We start from the raw sequence: 20,107 nt of genomic DNA on the forward strand, positions 1-20,107 counted from the left end.
TTTTTTTTTTTTTTTTTTTTTTGAGATGGAGTCTCGCTCTGTCACCCAGGCTGGAGTACAATGGCACAATCTTGGCTCACTGCAACCTCCACCTCCCAGGCTCAAGTGATTCTCCTGCCTCAGCCTCCCAACTGGCTGGGATTACAGGCACACACCACCGCCCCCAGCTAATTTTTGTATTTTCAGTAGAGACAGAGTTTCACCATGTTGCCCTGGCTGGTCTTGAACTCCTGACCTCAGGTGATCCACCCACCTCAGCCTCCCAAAGTGCTGGGATTACAAGCATGAGCCACAGTGGCCAGCCAGCGGGTATCTTAAAAACAAGATCATGCTGGGCATGGTGGCTCACGCCTGTAATCCTAGCACTTTGGGGGCCCAAGGCGGGTGGATTGCCTGAGCTCAGGAGTTTGAGACCAGTCTGGGCAACATGCAAAACCCTGTCTCTACTAAAAAAAGAAAAAGAAAAAACAAAACAAAAAACCCAAGATCAGATCTTTGAAGTGTTCTGAAAGTCGTATTTAATACTAGCTAACCTTCTTAGCCATTAAATTCTGCTTTCCCTGATTGCACAATAAAGCACAGTGGTTAAGAGCATGAACACCAGAGCAGGCCACCTCAGTTCAAACCCCCAACAATTTACTAACTAAGGCACCGTGGTCAAGTTACGTAACTGTGATGCAGTTTCCCTCATCTGAATTCAGTATGAATACGAGTGCCTAAATCATGGGGTTGTCAAAGGACTGAATTAGTACATGTAAACTGCTTAGAACAGTTTATAACATAAAACAAATGATCATTAAGTTCAGCCATTAATTTTCTTTCAATTTGCTGACTTAAATTTCCTAAAACCATTCATGTCCCTATAATTCTTTTACCTAATTCTGAATACAAACAAGAGTTCCCAAACTCCTGGGTTTCATTTGGTGTAAAATCTTGTATCTCAGATTCCTAAAGCTGCCCCTATGATGTACTTTTATTTTTATGTATCTTACACATTTTTGGATCCACTAAACTATTGTTAGCTGCTATCACCCACATTCAAAGCAACCCTGATGGTACTCTGCTCAGAAATCTACAACATCTCTGAGCTCCAGCACCCCAAACTCCAACAGAAGAAACAGAAAGGTTATTAATGATATTTTTCACTACCTGGATTCATGATATATATCCAAGCTAGCATTCCACTAATCTGCCAACATCTTCTGCTCCTGGAAGCCTAGGCTATGCCTTGCATATTCTCAGCCACAAGTCTGTGCTAGTGATCTTCCCCGCTCAGTTTGACTTCTGGTGTTGGCTATACTCAAAATCTATCTATACTTTGGGGGAAAGTTGAAGACACTTATCAAATCTCTTCCCAGTTCACTGAATCTCTTTCCCTTACATTTTAAAATAGCTTTTACATAAAGTTGCACAATGTGCATTGGAGTATAAATTTTCCATGTGAAAGCTGAATTTTATAGTTCATGCAGCTATGATCCTATTTCCTAACCAAAACCTATGCCCCTGGAAAGTATTCATATTTTCTTTCTATCTCTCTGAACAGAAATTAAAGTAGTTCCTAATCTGATGGGTGCTTACAGGTTCTAATCTAACCCCTATCTGTTTTATCAGAATCTATAGTTCAGAATAAATGATCTCTCAATGGATTAATGATAAAGATCTTTCTTTTACCTAGCTCCTTGGCAAGTCAATAAAAAAACCCACTGAATACCTACTGTATGTTGCATTATCAAAGCAAGAAAAGTAAAAAGGTCTTTCCTCTTTGGAGGATTATAATTCTGGTAGAAGAAGCTCAAGCAACAAATATATGTACCTACCTATCAGAGCATATAATCATTTAGAGCATATATTCCTATCAAAGCATAGAATCACAGAGCATATACTCCTATCAGAGCTTATACTCAGAGCATATACCACTCCTATCACAGCATAGAATCCTATCAGAGCACACAATCTCAGAATATATAATCCTATCAGAGTGTATAATCATATTGGAGTATATAATCATATCTAACTTTTTGTGGAAACAATCGCTGAGTGGAATAGGTATTAAGAGAAGGAAAGACTGGAGTAGTCAACGAATCATGAAGGAAACTTCAAGGAGTTAACCTTTTAAGCTCAAATGTAAAGCATAAAGTTCTAAAGTTTATTGCTCAACAATGCAAATACAGTTAACATTACTGTACACTTAAAAATGGTTAAGACGGTAAATTGCATATTACGTGTTTTTTTTGGTTTGTTTGTTTTGAGACGGAGTTTTGCTCTGTCGCCTAGGCTGGAGTGCAGCGGCAATCTCCGCTCACTGCAAGCTCTGCCTCCCGGGTTCATGCCACTCTCCTGCCTCAGCCTCCCAAGTAGCTGGGACTACAGATGCCTGCCACCATGCCTGGCTAATATCTTTGTATTTTTAGTAGAGATGGGGTTTCACCGTGTTCGCCAGGATGGTCTTGATCTCCTGACCTTGTGATCCACCTGCCTTGGCCTCCCAAAGTGCTGGGATTATAGGCGTGAGCCACTGTGCTGGGCCATGTTATGTGTTTTTTAAACCACAATTTAAAATTAAATGAAGGGGCTGGGTGTAGTGGCTCATGCCTGTAATCCCAGCACTTTGGGAAGCTGAGGAGGGCAGATCACTCTGTTGAACTTCTGGCCAACAGACTGAAACCCTGTCTCTTAAAAATACAAAAATTGGCCGGGCGCGGTGGCTCAAGCCTGTAATCCCAGCACTTTGGGAGGCCGAGACGGGCGGATCACGAGGTCAGGAGATCGAGACCATCCTGGCTAACACGGTGAAACCCCGTCTCTACTAAAAAATACAAAAAACCAGCTGGGCGAGGTGGCGGGCGCCTGTAGTCCCAGCTACTCGGGAGGCTGAGGCAGGAGAATGGCGTAAACCCGGGAGGCGGAGCTTGCAGTGAGCTGAGATCCGGCCACAGCACTCCAGCCTGGGCGACAGAGCGAGACTCCATCTCAAAAAAAAAAAAAAAACCACAAAAACACGCCAGGCGTTGATGGTGCAAGCCTGTAATCCCAGCTACTCGGGAGGCTGAGGCACAAGAATCACTTGAACCTGGGAGGCAGAGGTTATCCTGAGCCAAGATTGCACCACTGCACTCCAGCCTCAGTTACAGAGACTCTGTCTCAATAAATAAATAGGCTGGGCACAGTGGCTCAGACCTGTAATCCCAGCACTTTGAGAGGCCGAGGCAGGTGGATCACAAGGTCAGGAGTTAGAGACCAGCCTGACCAATATGGTGAAACCCCATCTCTACTAAAAATATAAAAATTAGCCAAGCATGGCGGCGTGCGCCTGTAATCCTAGCTACTTTCGGAGGCTGAGGCAGGAGAATCGCTTGAACCTGGGAGAGGAATGCTGCAGTGAGCCGAGATTGTGCCATTGCACTCCAGCCTGGGCAATAAGAGCGAGACTCCATCTCAAAATGGAAGGAAGGGAGGGAGGGAGGGAGAGAAAATATGTATTATCTGGGCAAGTAAAATGCAGATGAAGGAAAACGACAATGATCATTTGAATGGAAGATGGATCCACTGTAATCCAGGTATGGGAGAATACTGAACATTAATGTCAAAAGGAACTGAATGTGCTGACGATCTGCAAAGCATTTCACAAAGGACAAAGAACACAAACTATGGAGAGAAGACTAGCACAATCAAATACTGGGAGGTGAGGAAGGTAGACAGAATTCATGATTTTGGAATGTGCACAGTTTATCATCAGACATTCTGAGAAGGAAGGAAGTGAACTGTCTCACTGGTACTGCTGTTATCAAGCAAAATATTCAACTAGACTTCTGGTTAAAAGTGTTAGACATATCAATTTGGAGGCAAGCTGCAAAAATACACAGGAAAAAAGGTCTTAGAAGTTGAGATCATATAAACTCTTTTAGGGGATACAAAGAAAACCAAAAAAGTGGAAAACAGGTCCTAGGGTGACACTCCTGAAAAGGCAAGAAAAGGAACGGATATTCACTTATGAAATTCACACTTCCTGAATGTCTACTACGGACAGAGCATGATTCCAGTTATGGGGAAGGGGAAATGAACACACAGACAGCTGATAAATGAGCACTGGGGAAAGAGAGGAAAGCTGAGGAGTGCTATATTGTCACATCAACTGAGCATGGACTTTGGGAAATGACGTACACTACCAGCTGTGACTGAATTCATAAGCATAGGTGGAAGATGAGGTTTTGGTATCTGAATGCCTAAAGACGTAAATAAAATTAAGGGCAGAAAATAAGTCCAAGGTATTTTTAAAGGAAGGAAGGAAAGAAAATGGAAGATAAAAAAGAATGAAGATAAAAGTCTCAAGTTAATTTTTATGTCAGACTTCTGAATGCCCCAAAACAAAACAATTCTGTAAGGCTGGGAGCAGTGGCTCAGGGCTGTAATCTTAGCACTTTGGGAGGCTGAGGTGGGTGGATCACTTGAGGCCAGGAGTTCAAGACCAGCACGGCCAACACGGTGAAACCCCATCTCTACTAAAAATACAAAAATTAGCCAGGCATGGTGGCATGCACCTGTAATCCCAGCTACTCAGGAGGCTGAGGAAGGAGAATTGCTTGAACCTGGGAGGTAGTGGGTGCAGTGAGCTGAGATCGCACCACTGTACTCCAGCCTGGGTGACAGAACAAGACTCTGTCTCCAAAAAACAAACAAACAAACAAAACCCCACAACAATTCTGTAATGGCGAGGGAGTAAGTTACCAATAATGCTGGAGAAAGAGGAAGTGAATAGGTCTCCAGTACAGGTTAGAATGGAAAAAATCCCTACCAATGTAAATCAAATGTAAAATCAACAGAAGAGTTCATGTATGTGTGTGGGAAGGAAAGTGATATTTGGGGGTTGGGAGGTGTGCCTGAGGGTACTGAATACATGTCAACAACTCTTTAGTCACTCCCAAAGGTCTGGGATGAGCATTTTTTAACATTTGATACTCTACTAACTTGCCTGGACTATGTTGACATGGAAATTCACCTTCCATTATCCACGGCTCTTCTCCCTGCTCCAACTTAATGATGACGTTTGGCTTGGTGATATCATACCCTGTTAATGGGAAAAGAAGGAGGACTTGGGCAAGCTGCTTGGCTTCAGAATCTCCAAAGTACAAGATGTTGCCACCTCATAAGCTGCATAACAGAAGTGCTCCATTTTTTACCTTATCAAAGTTAGAACCTTTTAATGAATAATAATATAAATACTCCAGCTAGTGCCCACAAGGAATTAAATGGTGTCATCACTTATTTCTTCAAATTCAAGGATAAAACCCCATTCAACTGAGAGCATTCAGAAAGCAAGCTATCCTCACCCACAGAAACTAGATGGCTATAGTTCTCCAACATCACATCCCTGTATGTTATCTTCTCATCAGGGTCCAGTTGCTGCCACTCCTCCTGGGTGAAATCCACAGCCACATCTTTGAATGACACTGGCCCCTGTAATGGCAACATGATCAGAATTGGGAAATATGGAAAAGGGATGGGGGGATAACATTTTACAAAGCTCACTGGTAAAGTTAACCATGAACACTGTATACCTTATTTTATGTTACGGATTATGGAAGGGAAATCATATTGGAAATCATATTGGAAACATATATCCTTTGGGATCATGTATATACACGTATACATACATGTGTATATGTACACACACACACATATATATATATAATATATATTACCCACAAAAACAAAAACCCCAAACACAACTGAACTCCTATTTTGAAACTGAACTGAGTTTTGGGGATATGAGTGAAACATCATGCCTGCTCTCAAAAAGTGGACAACCTAATAAGGAGATAAACATGTAAACAAACATATGCATTTTACTCCTGGTCACTTCTTTTAGTCTTCTTTGCTGCCAGACCCTCCCCTTCTCCTGGACCTCTTCATGTTGGAGCGTCCACCACTCAGTTCCTGGTCTTCTTCTTCCTAACTCACTGCTCTGGGGCTCTCACCTAGTTTCAACTCCTTGTTCTTCTGGCTCTTTTATTCTCATGGCCAGTGGCCTCTGGCTATCTGCATGGCAGAGTTTTATCTCAAACATCTCAATCTTACAGCAATAAGTATTCGTTAAATGAATGAATGCCCAAAGCTGTTATTAGAGTAATGCAGACAAGGTGCAGAATGATTTAAAAAAAGAGAATCAAATTATTTTAACTTTATGCCATCATATTAGGCTTCAGACTCAGTTAACTGGAAGTCCTTAAAGATGCACTGTGTATTCTATGGGATGAAGGGGAAGAATATGATGAGGTGTAAAAAGTACCAATGGCAAACATGAAGCAGCTTCAATTTTTAAGAGGTTGGGGCTGGGCATGGTGACTCATGCCTATAATCCTAGCACTTTGGGAGGCTGAGGTGGGAAGATTGTTTGAGCTCAGGAGTTCGAAACCAGCTTGGGCAACACAGTAAGACCTCATCTCTGCTAAAAATAAAATTTTTTAAAAAAATTGGCTGGACATCATGGCACATGCCTGTAGTTCCAGCTACTTGGGAGGCAAAGGCAGGAGGATCGCTTGAGCCTGGGAGGTCAAGGCTTCAGTGAGCTGTGAACGCAACATCGCACTCCAGCCTAGGCAACAGAGCGAGACCTTATCTCAAAAAAAAAAAAAAAAAAAAAAAGGAAAAATACAAAACTCCTGGGCTCCAGCAATCCAACTGCCTTGGTCTCCCAAAGTGTTGGGATTACAGGCTTGAGCCAGCATGCCCTGCCCAAACTTGTAGTTTAGAAAAAGAAAGTGCCCAGTAAGCATGTTGCATTATCCTATTATTTATAAAGAACATATCAACAAGGGGTTCAAACCCAGTGATACAGCTAGGACCAGGTAGATCCCAAGAGATAGCAGAGGCAGAGCCACTAGGCTGCTGGGCTTAGAAACTAAAGCAGGACACCCAAGCTTATCCATAGGCAGGCCACAGGAGCTGATAAAATCACTGAGAGAGAGCTATAACCTTCTGGGTTAAGTTAGTCCAGAATGTAAGGAGGCAGTAGGGGTTAGAAGACTGATCAACCAATAAACAACATAAAATTACATGCCAATACCACTTACATCAATACAAATACCCAAAATGAAACATAACCAAACAAAATCTAGTACCAGTTTAAAAACATAATATACAACAGCCAAATGGGACTTATTCCCATTTGACTAGTTTAATATTTGGAAATCTATTAATATGACAAGCCACTATAACACAGCAAAGAAGAAAAGTCTTGTATCCACAAAGATACTTGAAAAAGCTTGACAGAAAAAGCTGATTTAAAAAAACAAACTAAAGAAAATAGAAACTTCATTAACATATTATGTATATACACAAATATAACTATTGTACCCTAATATGCAATAGTACATATGATATATATGTGACATACGTATTTCAATTACACACAAGCACATATATACAGTTTGCGTGTACACACACACACACACACACACACACAAAATTTACGCCTCAGTCTTCTCGGTCCAAAAGTCAAGATTTTACTTAACAGGGAAAAACGACATACCTTCCCACTAAGATCAAGAACAAGGTATTAATAAAATGCTCACTATCTACAATTAGAGAAGAGAAAACAATAGAGGAATATAAGAAAAAGTAAAAGTGCTTGGGCATGGTGGCTCATGCCTATAACCCCAAAACTTTGGGAGGCCGAGACAGGCAGATCACCTGAGGTCAGGAGTTTGAGACCAGCCTGGTCAACATGGTGAAACTCCATCTCTATTAAAAATCCAAAAAAAAAAAAAAAATTAGTTGTATTATTAAGGTCAACTTAATCAGTTACCCTAAATTACTTTATAAATATGCAATCCCAATAAAAATACCAAAAAGCTTTTTCCTGGAACTAGATAAACTGACACTACAGTTCATATGAGGTGGAAGAAAATCAAAAACAGCTCAGGGAAAAAAAAACATTTGGACATGGATAAAACTGGATCCAGGCCAGGTGCGGTAGCTCATGCCTGTAATCCCAGCACTCTGGAAAGCTGAGGCAGAAGGACTGATTGAGGCCAGGAGTTTGAGACCAGTCTTGGCAACATAGCAAGACCCTATCTCTACGAAGAAAAAAATACGTATATTAGAAAAAATATATATAGAGAGACATTAGGACTTCTGCTCTCAGTTGTGATAAACTAACAGGTACTGGATATACCCTCTAACCTGAAACAGCACATACCAAAGAACAACAACAAAAAAACAAAAACAGAAAGAAACATAAAACGGAGAACATGTATGAAGCAATTTTTTTTTTTTTGGCGAAGTCTCACTCTTGTCTTCCAGACTAGAGTGATACGGCACAATCTTGGCTCACTGCAACCTCCGTCTCCCGGGTTCCAGTGATTCTCCTGCCTCAGCCTCCCGAGTAGCTGGGATTACGGGTGTGCACTAGCACGCCTAGCTAATTTTTGTACTTTTAGTAGAGATGGGGCTTCACCATGTTGGCCAGGCTGGTCTCGAACTCCTGACCTCATGATCCACCTGCCTCGGCCTCCCAAAGTGCTGTGATTACAGGTATGAGCCACCACGCCTGGGCTGAAGCAATGGTTTTCAAGGCACTGACTATCAGGCAGTAGAGTTATCTATGAGTGATGGGAAATAAACAAGGTGAACCAATCAACTTCTGCCTTGAGCATTTCCAGGCCACGGAGCAGGGAAGAAGAACAGAGGCAGATGTGAGGAGAAAGAGTTGCAAGATGGGAAAATGGGCAGGAAATTGCAACCCATAAGGAAGAAAAGAATCAGTCCATCAAAACTGGCCCAGAATTGACACAGAGTTTACAACTGGCACAGAGCACTGAGAGAGTTCATCATTCTATTCCAAATGTTCAAAAAAATTGAGACAGGCAAGATGTAAAAAAGACCCATGTGAACCTTCTACAGACAGAAACTAGAATATCTGAGATGAAAATTAAACTGGACAAGATTAACAGCATCGTGGAAAAAAGACATTAGTAAATATAAAGATAGCAACAGAAGTTACATAAAATGAAACAGAACAAACAATTAAAAGCAAATAAAGAGCAACAGTCTGTTGTGGGAAAATTTCAAGTGGCCTAATATACAGGCAACAAGAATCAATGGAGGGAGGTGGTGGATATTTGAAGAAAAAATGATAAAAATGTTCCCAAAGTGATGACACCATAAACCCAAGATCCAAGAAGTTCAATGATCCCCAAAACAGAAACATGAAAAAAATGATACCATGACATATTGCAATCAAATTGCCCAAAACTAATGATAAAAAGTTTAAAACAATAAGGGAGGGAAGACAAAAAGACATGTTATATACAGGGGAACAAAGATGAGTATGACATCAGATTTCTCTTAGAAAAAAATGTAAGCAGGAAGACGATAGAGAAACATATTTAAAGCACTGTGGAGAAAAATCCAGCAAAAACACCTTTAAAAGGAAAGACAATGAAGACATTTGCAGACATACAAGAATTCATCATCAACTAGAAGAAATGTTAAAGAAAGTCCTTCAGGCAGAAGTAAAATGACAGCAAATAAAAATTTAGATTTACACAAAGGAATGAAGAGTACCAGAAATGGTAACTGCGTATTTTCTTTCATTATTTAAATCTCTTTAAAAGATAACTGGGTCGGGTGTGGTGGCTCACATCTGTAATCCCAGCACTTTGGGAGGCTGAGGCAGACAGGTCACCTGAGGTCAGGAGTTTGCGACCAGCCTGGCCAACATTGCGAAACCTCATCTCTACTAAAAATATAAAAATTAGCCAGGTATGGTTGTGGGTGTCTGTAGTCCCAGCTACCCGGGAGGCTGAGGCAGGAGAATCACTTGAACCCAGGAGGCAGAGGTTACAGTGAGCCGAGATCACACCCCTGCACTCCAGCATGGGGGACAGAGTGAGACTCTGTCTCAAAATAAATAAATAAACAAACAAACAAACAAATAAAAGATAACAGTTTAATTAACAACAATGTAATAGATTCTGTGTGGCACTGATACCACCTGTAAAAATAAAATGAACAATGGTGTACAGACCAAGAGGAGAGAAATGGAAGTATCCTATTGTTAAGTTTCTCTTACTCTAAGAAAAATGGTACATTACTTAAGAATAAACTATGATAATTAAAGTTGCACACTATAAATTCTAACTCACTAAAATAACAAAACAGTGTGATAGCTAAAAACCCAACAGAAGACATAAAAGTAGAATCATAAAACATTCTCAGTTAATCAAAAGGAAGGAAGACAAACAAAGACATTTTAAAAAGAAACAAAGAAGATGAGACTAAAAGAAAGCAAAGACAATGGACTATAACCTAACTAGTTTTATCAATAATCACATTACATGTAAACAGTCTATACATCCCCAATTATGAGACAGAAATAGACTGATGAAAACAAGCAAGATCTAAATCTTGCTGCCTATAAGAAATAATACTTTATATATAAAGATGCAAATACGTTAAAAGTAAAAGGATGGAATAAGATATACCATGCATGTATTACTAAAAAGAATGCTACATAAATAACAAAGTACATTTCACAGCCTGGAATATTAGCAGGGATAAGGAAGGCCATTTTACAAAGTGGTTTATTAATCAACAGGACGTAACAACCTTGAACATTTATGTATCTAATATAACACATAAAGCAAAAAGTGGTAAAATTGCAAAGAGAAACAGAACCACAATTACAGCAGGAGATTTCAGTCCCCTCTCCCTGACAATTGATACAAATAGGCACACAATCAACAAGGATATAGTACACCTCAACAACACAACCAACCAACTTGATCTCATTAACATTTATCAAACACTCTACCCAACCAGAGCAGAACAAGCCATCTTCTCAAGATGCGTAGAATTTTCCCAAGACAGATCCTATTCTACGCCATAAATTTAAGAGGTTCCATGTAGCATTCCAGACAAAAATTCACAATCTAAATCTAATCATGAAGAAAGATCAGGGAAACCTAAATTTAAAGACTTCTATAAAATCACTGGCCTGTATTCTTAAATTTATAATGGCACTGAGGAACAAATCCATATTAAACAGACTTAAAAAGCATGAAAACTAAAGGCAATTGACAGTCCTAGACTGAATCTTCTACCAAAAATTAAAAATTGCTATTAAGGAAATTATTGGGAAATTGGCAAAAACTGGAAAATGAACTATAGTTGAGATAAAAGTATTAAATCAATGACAAATTTCCTGAATTCAATTACCGTGCTATGGATATTTAATAGAATGTTCTTGATTTTATGAGATATAATGTAAAACTTTATAGGGTAAAGAGACATGACACTCTCAAATAGTTCAGAAAAAAAATATAAATACATATACACACATATATGTATATATCCATATAAATGATTAATGTGGGAAAATGTTAAGAATGAAGTATCTGAACAAAAGGAAGTATCTGGTATTTCTTTGTAAAATCCTTGCAATTTTTCTGAAAATTTGAAATGATTTCGAAACGAAATGCTGAACAGAAAATAATGCTATCAAATACATATTATATGTATATATTTGCTATCAAATATATCAAATATATTTCAAAAGGACTCAGAAACCAACTTAAAGGGATTCCATCTGGCCAAAGATGGAGCCATTTAATTTTCTAAAAGAATCACAACTTCGATGTACTGAAATATTTACTATCTGTTTAAACCCATGAGCTCATAATGGTAACAAAACAAAAAAACCTTCCTGCTTAGAAGCCTACTCAATATTTTAGAAACTGTCTTTCCTGCATGAATTACATAACCAAATAGAGAATAGAAATTTATCTTCAGAAAATTATTCTAGGCCAGCTGTGATGGCTCAGGCCTATAATCCCAACACTGAGAGGTTAAAGAAGAGGATCACTTGAGCCCAGGAGTTCAGGACCAGCCTGGGCAACATAGCGAAACCTGTCTCTACTAAAAATTAAAAAATTAGCTGGGCATTGTGGCACATGACTATACTTTCAGCTACTTGGGAGGCTGAAGTGGGAGGATCACTTGAGCACAGGAGTTTGAGGCTGCAGTGAGCCATAAACGTGCCAGCCTGGGTAACATAGTGCGACTCTGTTTCCAAAACAAGAAAAGAAAAGAAAGTTATTTTGGCTAGTAAATAAAGAAATGGTAGAATTAGCAGATCACCATTTTGCCTCCCCTAATGAACTAGTAAATCACAGCAATAATCAACAGTCGATAGTTCTTAAGTTCACAAAAACAAAGAAGGTAACACGTGCCTCCAGAAGTAGACAAATGCCACGTATGGTACAGCTGTGTGAAAAGAATTGAACATAAACCTGATTAGACTTCCAGATCAAACTACCAATTTTACAAGGCATACAAGATGTTTTTTTTTTTTTTTTTTTTTTGAGACGGAGTTTCGCTCTATCGCCCAGGCTGGAGTGCAGTGGCCAGATCTCAGCTCACTACAAGCTCTGCCTCCCGGGTTCACGCCATTCTCCTGCCTCAGCCTCCCAAGTAGCTGGGACTACAGGCGCCCGCCACCTTGCCCGGCTAGTTTTTTTTTTGTACTTTTTAGTAGAGACGGGGTTTCACCATATTAACCAGGATGGTCTCGATCTCCTGACCTCGTGATCCGCCCGTCTCGGCCTCCCAAAGTGCTGGGATTACAGGCTTGAGCCACCGCGCCCGGCCCAAGATGTTTTTTTTTAAATGTGCTAAAGGTGAAACAAGGGTAACACAATCTAAACTGAGGATAACCAACTCAGTTTCTTCAAAACAATGAGCACGGAAGAGACATACTATGGGAACTATTGAAAGATTTAACTCAACTGCCACATGTATTAAGAAAGGGAGTATTATGGGTTATTCCTAGCCCCTTTTAAAAAGATTCCTTATTGGCCAGGTGTGGTGGCTTACACCTGTAATCTTATAGCACTTTGGGAGGCCAAAGTGAAAGGATTGCTTGAGGCCAGGAGTTTGAGACCAGCCTGAGCAATACAGTGAGAATACATCTCTAGGCTGGGAGCAGTGGCTCACGCCTGCAATCCTAGTACTTTGGGAGGCCGAGGCGGGCAGATTGCCTGAGCTCAGGAGTTCGAGACCAGCCTCAGGGTGACACGGTGAAACGCAGTCTCTACTAAAATACAAAAAAATTAGCTGGGTGTGGCAGCGTGCACCTGTAGTCCCAGCTACGCGGGAGGCTGAGGCAGGAGGATCGTGTGAGCCCAGGAGATTGAGGCTGCAGTGAGTTGTGAGAACGTCTCTACACTCCAGCATGGGTGACAGAGCAAGACCCTATCTCAAAAAAAGAAAAAAAGAAGGCCGGGCATAGTGGCTCACGCCTGTAATCCCAGCACTTTGGGAGGCGGAGGCGGGCAGATCATGAGGTCAGGAGATCAAGACCATGGTGAAACCCCGTCTCTATTAAAAATACAAAATATTAGCTGGGCACGGTGGTGGGTGCCTGTAGTCCCAGCTACTCAGGAGGGTGAGGCAGGAGAATGGCGTGAACCCAGGAGGCGGAGCTTGCAGTGAGCCGAGATCACGCCACTGCACTTCAGCCTGGGCAACAGAGTGAGACTATCTCAAAAAAAAAAAAAAAAAAAAAAAGGAGAAAAGAAAAAAAGGAAACAAAACAAAACAGACTTCATCATTTAAAGACAAATAAATACTTACAGATGAATCATTTTAAATGCCAAGAAAAGAGAGACTCCATGGAGAAATATCAGTTTGGAAGTAACAGATGTCAAAGGCAGACAAAGGGTCCTGTGAGGTAGGGCTAGGAAATGCCCACTGGATTTGACTGCAATTAAATCACCGGTAATGTTTACTGACTGACTCAGCAACGTGAAAAGGACAAAACTAAAACACTGAGAACTGAAATGAGAAACAGAAATGAGGAAACCTTCACAAGAGAGTAACTATATTGCTGCTGTGCAACCCAAACAAAAAGAAGAACAAGTATTTGAAGGATGACCACGTCATTCATTCCCTCCATGATCTAGGACTCAAGAGTAAAAACAGAATTCTGTCTACTTGGACCACAGTATTTCCATCCCTGGAAAAATGATATGCACCAAGTTCTCCTTGGGCAGCAGGCCCTCTGCTTACCTAAGCACCAAGAATAAGCCATAAGTTACGGTAATTTAATGGTTGTTATCAGGAAAGCTATCCATAATTATATCAACTTGAATGAAGAAATTTTTCCAAGTCCTAGAAAATATTTTAAATCCACAAGTAACAAAATTGGTTTCTCCTTATAATCAATGCAAATGATGTCACGGATGGTGACAATGCAAACGATGTCACGGATGGTGATATGGTTTTGGTTTGTGTCGCCGCCCAAATCTCACGTTCAATTGTATTCCCCAATGTTGGAGGTAGGGCCTGGTGGGAGGTGACTGGATCATGGGGGCAATTTCCCTCTTGGTGCTGTTCTCCTGATACTGAGTGAGTTATCACAACACGTGGTTGTTTAAAAGTGTGTAGCGCCTCCTGCTCCCTCTTCCTCCTGCTCTGGTGATGGATGCTGTATCTGCTTTCCCTTTGCCTTCTCCATGACTGTAAGTGTCCTGAGGCCTCCCCAGCCACGCTTCCTATGACAGAGCCTGCAGGTGGGAGCCAATTCAACCTCTTTTCTTTATAAATTACCCAGTCTCAGTTATTTCTCTATACAGTGTGAGAATGGACTAATACAAACGGCATTTTCCTTTTGCGATGACTGCAAAGAATATCAGCCCTGGGTGCGGCTCAATTTCAACAGCCTTAAAATATACTACCCATACATACAAGCTTCACAAATCACTTTTGGTGCTGATCTGCCACACTCACTACATTTTACAGGGTAATGTCTAGTTCCACATTCCCATTTTAAAGTATGAATCCTGGCTGGGCGCGGTGGCTCATGCCTGTAATCCCAGCACTTTGGAAGGCTGAGGCGGGGTCACCTGAGGTCAGGAGTTTGAGACCAGCCTGGCCAACATGGTGAAACCCTGTTTCTTCTAAAAATACAAAAAATTAGCTGGGCATAGTGGCGCATGCCTGTAATCCCAGCTACTTGGGAGGCTGAGGCAGGAGAATCGCTCGAACCCAGGAGGTGGAGGTTGCAGTGAAGCGAGGTCATGCCACTGCACTGCAGCCTGGGCAACAGAGCAAGACCCCATCTCAAAAAAAAGAAAAAAAAGAAGTATGAATTCTTACAAATCTCTGAAAATGCATCATAAAATAAAGTAGTTGGACATATACACAAGCAGGAAAACTCACCTGCAATGTGTTCATTTTCTGCTGCTCTTGGAAACGTGCAGAGACTGTGGCTGGTAGACCTAGAGGGGGAGAAGCAGGTCATTGAAGTCATAAGTGCTCTGGCTTGCAAAGGCAGAAATCTCGTGTGTAAGAACCACAAAAGAAAGCTCAATAGGCTAACACCCTCTGAACACTCAGCCTGCAAACACTCAGAAGGGCCTAAAAGAGTGATACAGGGTTTCGCCATGTTGGCCAGGCTGGTCTCGAATTCTGGCCTCAAGTGATCAGCCTGCCTCGGCCAGCATGGTGAAACCCCCTCTCTACTTAAAAATAACAAAATAATTAGCCAGGCGTAGTGTCACATGCCTGTAGTCCCTCAGGAGGCAGAGGCACAAGAATCCTTCGAACCTGGGAGGTGGAGGTTGCAGTGAGCCGAGACCACGCTGCTGCACTCCAGACTAGGTGAGAGACACTGTCACAACACACACACACACACACACACACACACACACACACGAGTGATGGGGAAGCATGCACTTGTAACTTTGTAACTCTAAGATAATCAGGTAGTAATTAGACGAGTTAGACTCTCATGGGTAACATGACTCCTTTTATAAATAGTCTGCCATCATGCAAAAAGAAAAAAAAAATCCCATCATACGGCTCGTGATTTTTGTGGTTTGTTGAGACAGGGTCTCAATCTACCACCCAGGCTGGAGTGCAGTGTTGCATTCACAGCTCACTGCAGCCTCGACCTCCTGGGCTCCATCGATCCTCCCACCTCAGCCTCCTGAGTAGTTGGGACCACAGGTCCCAGCATGCCTGGCTACTTTTGTATTTTTTGTAGAGTCAGGGTCTCCCTATGTTGCCTAGGCTGGTCTCTAACTCCTCTAACTCCTGGTCTCAAGGGATACTCTTGCCCTAGCCCCGCAAAGTGCTGGGATTACAGGTGTGAGCCACTGTATCCGCCCGCATTTCCTTATTGTCTCTTTAAACTGCTTAAAATCAAAAAAGCCACAGGAATCGAGTATGTGAGCTCTCAGAAATGAGTATGTATAAAATATGGTTTTGTTTCTAAATTATCTAACTGAATTTGGTTATTGCTGCACCTAATAATCTTCTATTAAGAAAACTAGGATACGGGAGAAAGAACACTGGCCTGGGAGATAAGACTCCTGAGCTCTACTATGAGCACCTCTACCCACAAAGCCCGTGACCTGGTCAAGTCGTCCACCTGCTAAGGCCCAGCCTCTTCCCCTAGCAACTGAGGCAGCAAGAGAGAATCCCTGCAGACTGTTCCTGCATTACTACCATTCTCCGGGGCAGATCTAAGGGGGGAATCAGCAGACACTTAAATGAGAGAACAGAGGTGCTGACAGACGTTTAGAGGCGGTCGAAATCTGGAGCACGGAGAGGAGGAGGAAGGGCTATTAGGGGTTAGTGGGGAGTGGAGACGACGTCCGCAGCTGAGGCTGGGGACACCCTCCACGTCCCCGTAAGCCTCGTCCTCCCAGATCTTCCCATGCAGCGCCTGTTCGGTGCAGCCGGACCCTGCCTTCAAACCGAAACACGCGTCTCTCCTGCAAGCGATCGGGACCCTCCCCCTGCCCCACACTCTAAGGTCCCCAACGCACGGTGACTTTACCCAGGCCCTTCTCGCTCCAGGCCCGAAAACCCAAGACCTACCCGCCTGGGGCTCCGCAGCCTCTGCCCCACGGCTCCCAAGAAGCCGGGGCGGGCCTGCTGTCGCACGTCTGCTCGCGAGGTCCCCTCCTCTCAACCTCACCAAGGCTGTTCTGCTCCCGAGGGGCCCCGGCCAGGCCTACAGGGCAAATCCAGGCGAGTGTCCTTCCCGCGGCCCAGATCCTCCTCCCTGGGGCTCACCGTACAGCAGCGGCCTGGTCCAGGCCGCCAAGGACACAAACGGGCCAGGCCCGGGTCCCGCAGCCCTTTCGCCTCCGCCACCTCCCGCCCGGTCCCTCTGGCCCCAGCGCCGCCGGCTCCGGGGCTCACGCTCCGGGGTCCCCGCTCGAGCCTCCACCCGGCACGCGCGAACCCTGCCCCGCACAGCTCTGCGCCCGCCTAGGTGCTGGCCCTGGCGGTCAGCGTCCAGCCCCGCAAGCTCCGCGATTCTCGTCCACTGGAGGCCAAAGCCTGGGAACCAGAGTAAGCGGTGACCTGAGGACGCACAGGAAGCGAGGGCAGTGCGGGGCCAGCGCGCATGCGCGAACACGCACACAGGGAGAAGTGCACACGCGCAGCACTGCACCGGAAGTCCGCCTCCCAGGGCCCGCCGCTGGGCCCAGGACAAGTATCGGACTCTATTTCCCAGGAGCCTATGCGCCCCCCAAGTTTAGGGGCCGTTTTAAATGTCTCTACCCCGCCTAAAGGGTAAGAAGCTCCAGGCTATGAGCTTTGGCAGCCCTGAACCCCGGACTGAACTTCGCATTTGTCTTTATTCCCTTTTAGGGTCAAGTCCAGGGCTGCCTGACTGGGTCCTGGAGCCCAAAGCCTCTGGGTTAGAACCGAGTTTCCCATAAGGAGAAGGAAAGGAAAGGGTGTATCATGGTTACTGAGCTGAAATGCTAAGATTAAGTTTCACTCAAATACTAGGACAGGATAAATGCTCAGCGATGCTTTCCAAGAAAGAAAAAGAAAACAATTTGTGGCCGGGCGCGGTGGCTCACGCCTGTAATCCCAGCACTTTGGGAGGCTGAGGCGGCGGATCGCGAGGTCAAGAGATAAGAGACCATCCTGCTCAACATGGTGAAACTCTGTCTCTACTAAAAATACAAAAAGTAGCTGGGCGTGGTGGCGCGTGCCTGTAATCCCACCTACTCGGGAGGTTGAGGCAGGAGAATCACTAGAACCCGGGAGGCGGAGGTTGCAGTGAGCCGAGATCATGCCACTGCACTCCAGCCTGGCGACGGAGCGAGACTCCATAGCTTTTCTAGATCACACAGCGAATGCCTAAAAACTGTAGAGAAATCAGGAAATACACACACAAATCGAACGAAGAAAAGAGATGCCTGTGATCTTACCTTCCCCAGGAGGATTATGTTTAGGGTTAGGTTATGTTGACCAAAAAGAGTCGAAGTCTGTAAAGAGTTTTATTCTGGGCCTGTTTGAGTGACCATGGCTGGTGACACAGCCTCAGGGGGTCCGCAAAACGTGAGCCCAAAGTGGTTGGGTTACAGCTTGGTTTTATACATCTCAGGGAGACAGCAGTTACAGGCAAAGACATCAATCAATACATGGGAGGTATACATTGGGTCAGCCAGGAAAAGGTTTCAGGTCACTAGTAGATTCAAAGATTGGCACTTGGTTCAGAGTTAAGCATTGGCTGAACAGCTGGAAGACTACATAAAGAAATGGGCCATTGTGATGGCTCATACCTGTAATCCCAGCACTTTGGGAGGGGGAGCTGGGAGGATCCCTTGAGGCCAGGAATTCAAGGACAGCTTGGGCAACACAGCGAGACCCCCCCCTCCAAAAAAAAAAAAAAAAAAAAAAAAAAATCCAGGTGTGGTGGTGCCTGCCTGTAGTCCCAGCTACTCAGGAGGCTGAGATGGGAGGATCGCTTGAGCCTGGGAAGTTGAGGCTACAGTGAGCCATGATGGTGCCACTGCACTCCAGCTTGGGCAACAGAGAACAAAAGAAAGAAAGAAACAGAGAGAAAAAGAGAGAGAGGAAGAAAGAAGGGAAAGAAAGGAAAGGAAGGAAGGAAGGAAAAGAAAGAGGGAGGGAAAGAAAAGAAAAGCGTGAGTTAAGATAATCAGGATTGTGGAAACCAAGGTTCTTGTTATGTAGGTGAAGCCTCAGAACAGGCTTCAGAGAGAATAGATGATAAATATCTCTTATTGGATCTTAAAAGGTGTCAGACTCTCCAGAAAAGTGTAAGAGAAGGAGATTCTCTACAGAATGCAAATTTCCCCCAAAGAGATGGCTTTGCAGGACTATCTTAAAGTGTGTCAAAGAAAATATATTATAGGGTAAAATACTATGATTTCCTTCAGGGACTGCTATCTGTCATGTGGTGCTATATCAGAGTCTGTTGGAGTTGGGTATCTTACTGATACAAAAAGCCTGTTTTGTCTTATGACCTGTATTCTAATGCTAATGTTGGTCAGCTGTGCCTAAACTCTGACGGGAGGAGAGTATGACAAGTTATGTCCGATCCCCTCCTTCCCGTCATGACCTGAATTAGTTTTTCATGTTTATTTTGGATCCTGTTGGCCAACAGGGGAGTCCATTCAGTCAGTTGTGGGGGCTTAGAATTTTATTTTTGGTTTACAATTAAAATGTCAATTTTCAAACATGGGATCATAAGGACAATGTTTCATCACAATTTTTTGGTGAAATCTAACAGTATTCTTGCCCAGTTGTTTCATAAAAACTGGTAAGGAAAAGACTAAAAATAAATTCTTCTGAGGCCAGGCGCAGTGGCTCACACCTGTAATCCCAGAACGTTGGGAGGTCGAGGTGGGTGGATCATGAGGTCAGGAGATCAAGACCATCCTGGCCAACATAGTGAAACCCCAATTCTACTAAAACACAAAAAATCAGCTGGGTGTGGTGGTGCACCCCTGTAGTCCCAGCTACTTGGGAGGCTGAGGCAGGGGAATCACTTGAACCTGGGAAGTGGAGATTGCAGTAAGTGGAGATCACGCCACTACACTCCAGCCTGGCAACAGAGCAAGACTCCATCTCAAAATAAAAATAAATAAATAAATAAATAAAATAAAGAATTCTGTTAACCTAGAATATTCTCTCCACAAATTCAGAAAATAAAACAATTTTATTACTGAATAAGCGTTAAACCAGACTGTGATGCCCACCCATCACAGGTGATCCATTAATGAGATGCAAAGAGAAATAAAGCCTTTTTTTTTTTTTTTTTTTTTTTTTT

The 20,107-nt window shown here is 43.1% G+C and overlaps 1 protein-coding gene across 4 annotated transcripts in view; it reads right to left on the reverse strand.

The window, feature by feature from the left end:
- The window catches only part of RBAK (RB associated KRAB zinc finger), a 24,092-nt gene extending 6,655 nt beyond the window's left edge, over positions 1–17,437 (reverse strand). The window contains exons 1-5 of one of the 4 annotated variants that reach the window (XM_025401517.1): positions 17,306–17,437; positions 16,885–17,020; positions 15,220–15,278; positions 5,328–5,454; positions 4,970–5,065 (exon numbers count right to left, since the gene is read on the reverse strand). In XM_025401517.1, coding sequence (XP_025257302.1) covers positions 4,970–5,065; positions 5,328–5,454; positions 15,220–15,234 — 238 coding nt within the window. In that variant the 5' untranslated portion in view covers positions 15,235–15,278; positions 16,885–17,020; positions 17,306–17,437. Of the gene's footprint in view, positions 1–3,458; positions 5,149–5,327; positions 5,455–15,219; positions 15,279–16,246; positions 16,599–16,884 lie in introns of those variants that run through there. The other 3 variants (XM_025401518.1, XR_003121754.1, XR_003121755.1) reach the window with 3 other exon arrangements.
- Positions 17,438–20,107: the final 2,670 nt, after the last annotated feature.

This window comes from Theropithecus gelada, chromosome 11 (assembly GCF_003255815.1).
Source record: "Theropithecus gelada isolate Dixy chromosome 11, Tgel_1.0, whole genome shotgun sequence".
Lineage (NCBI taxonomy): Eukaryota > Metazoa > Chordata > Mammalia > Primates > Cercopithecidae > Theropithecus > Theropithecus gelada.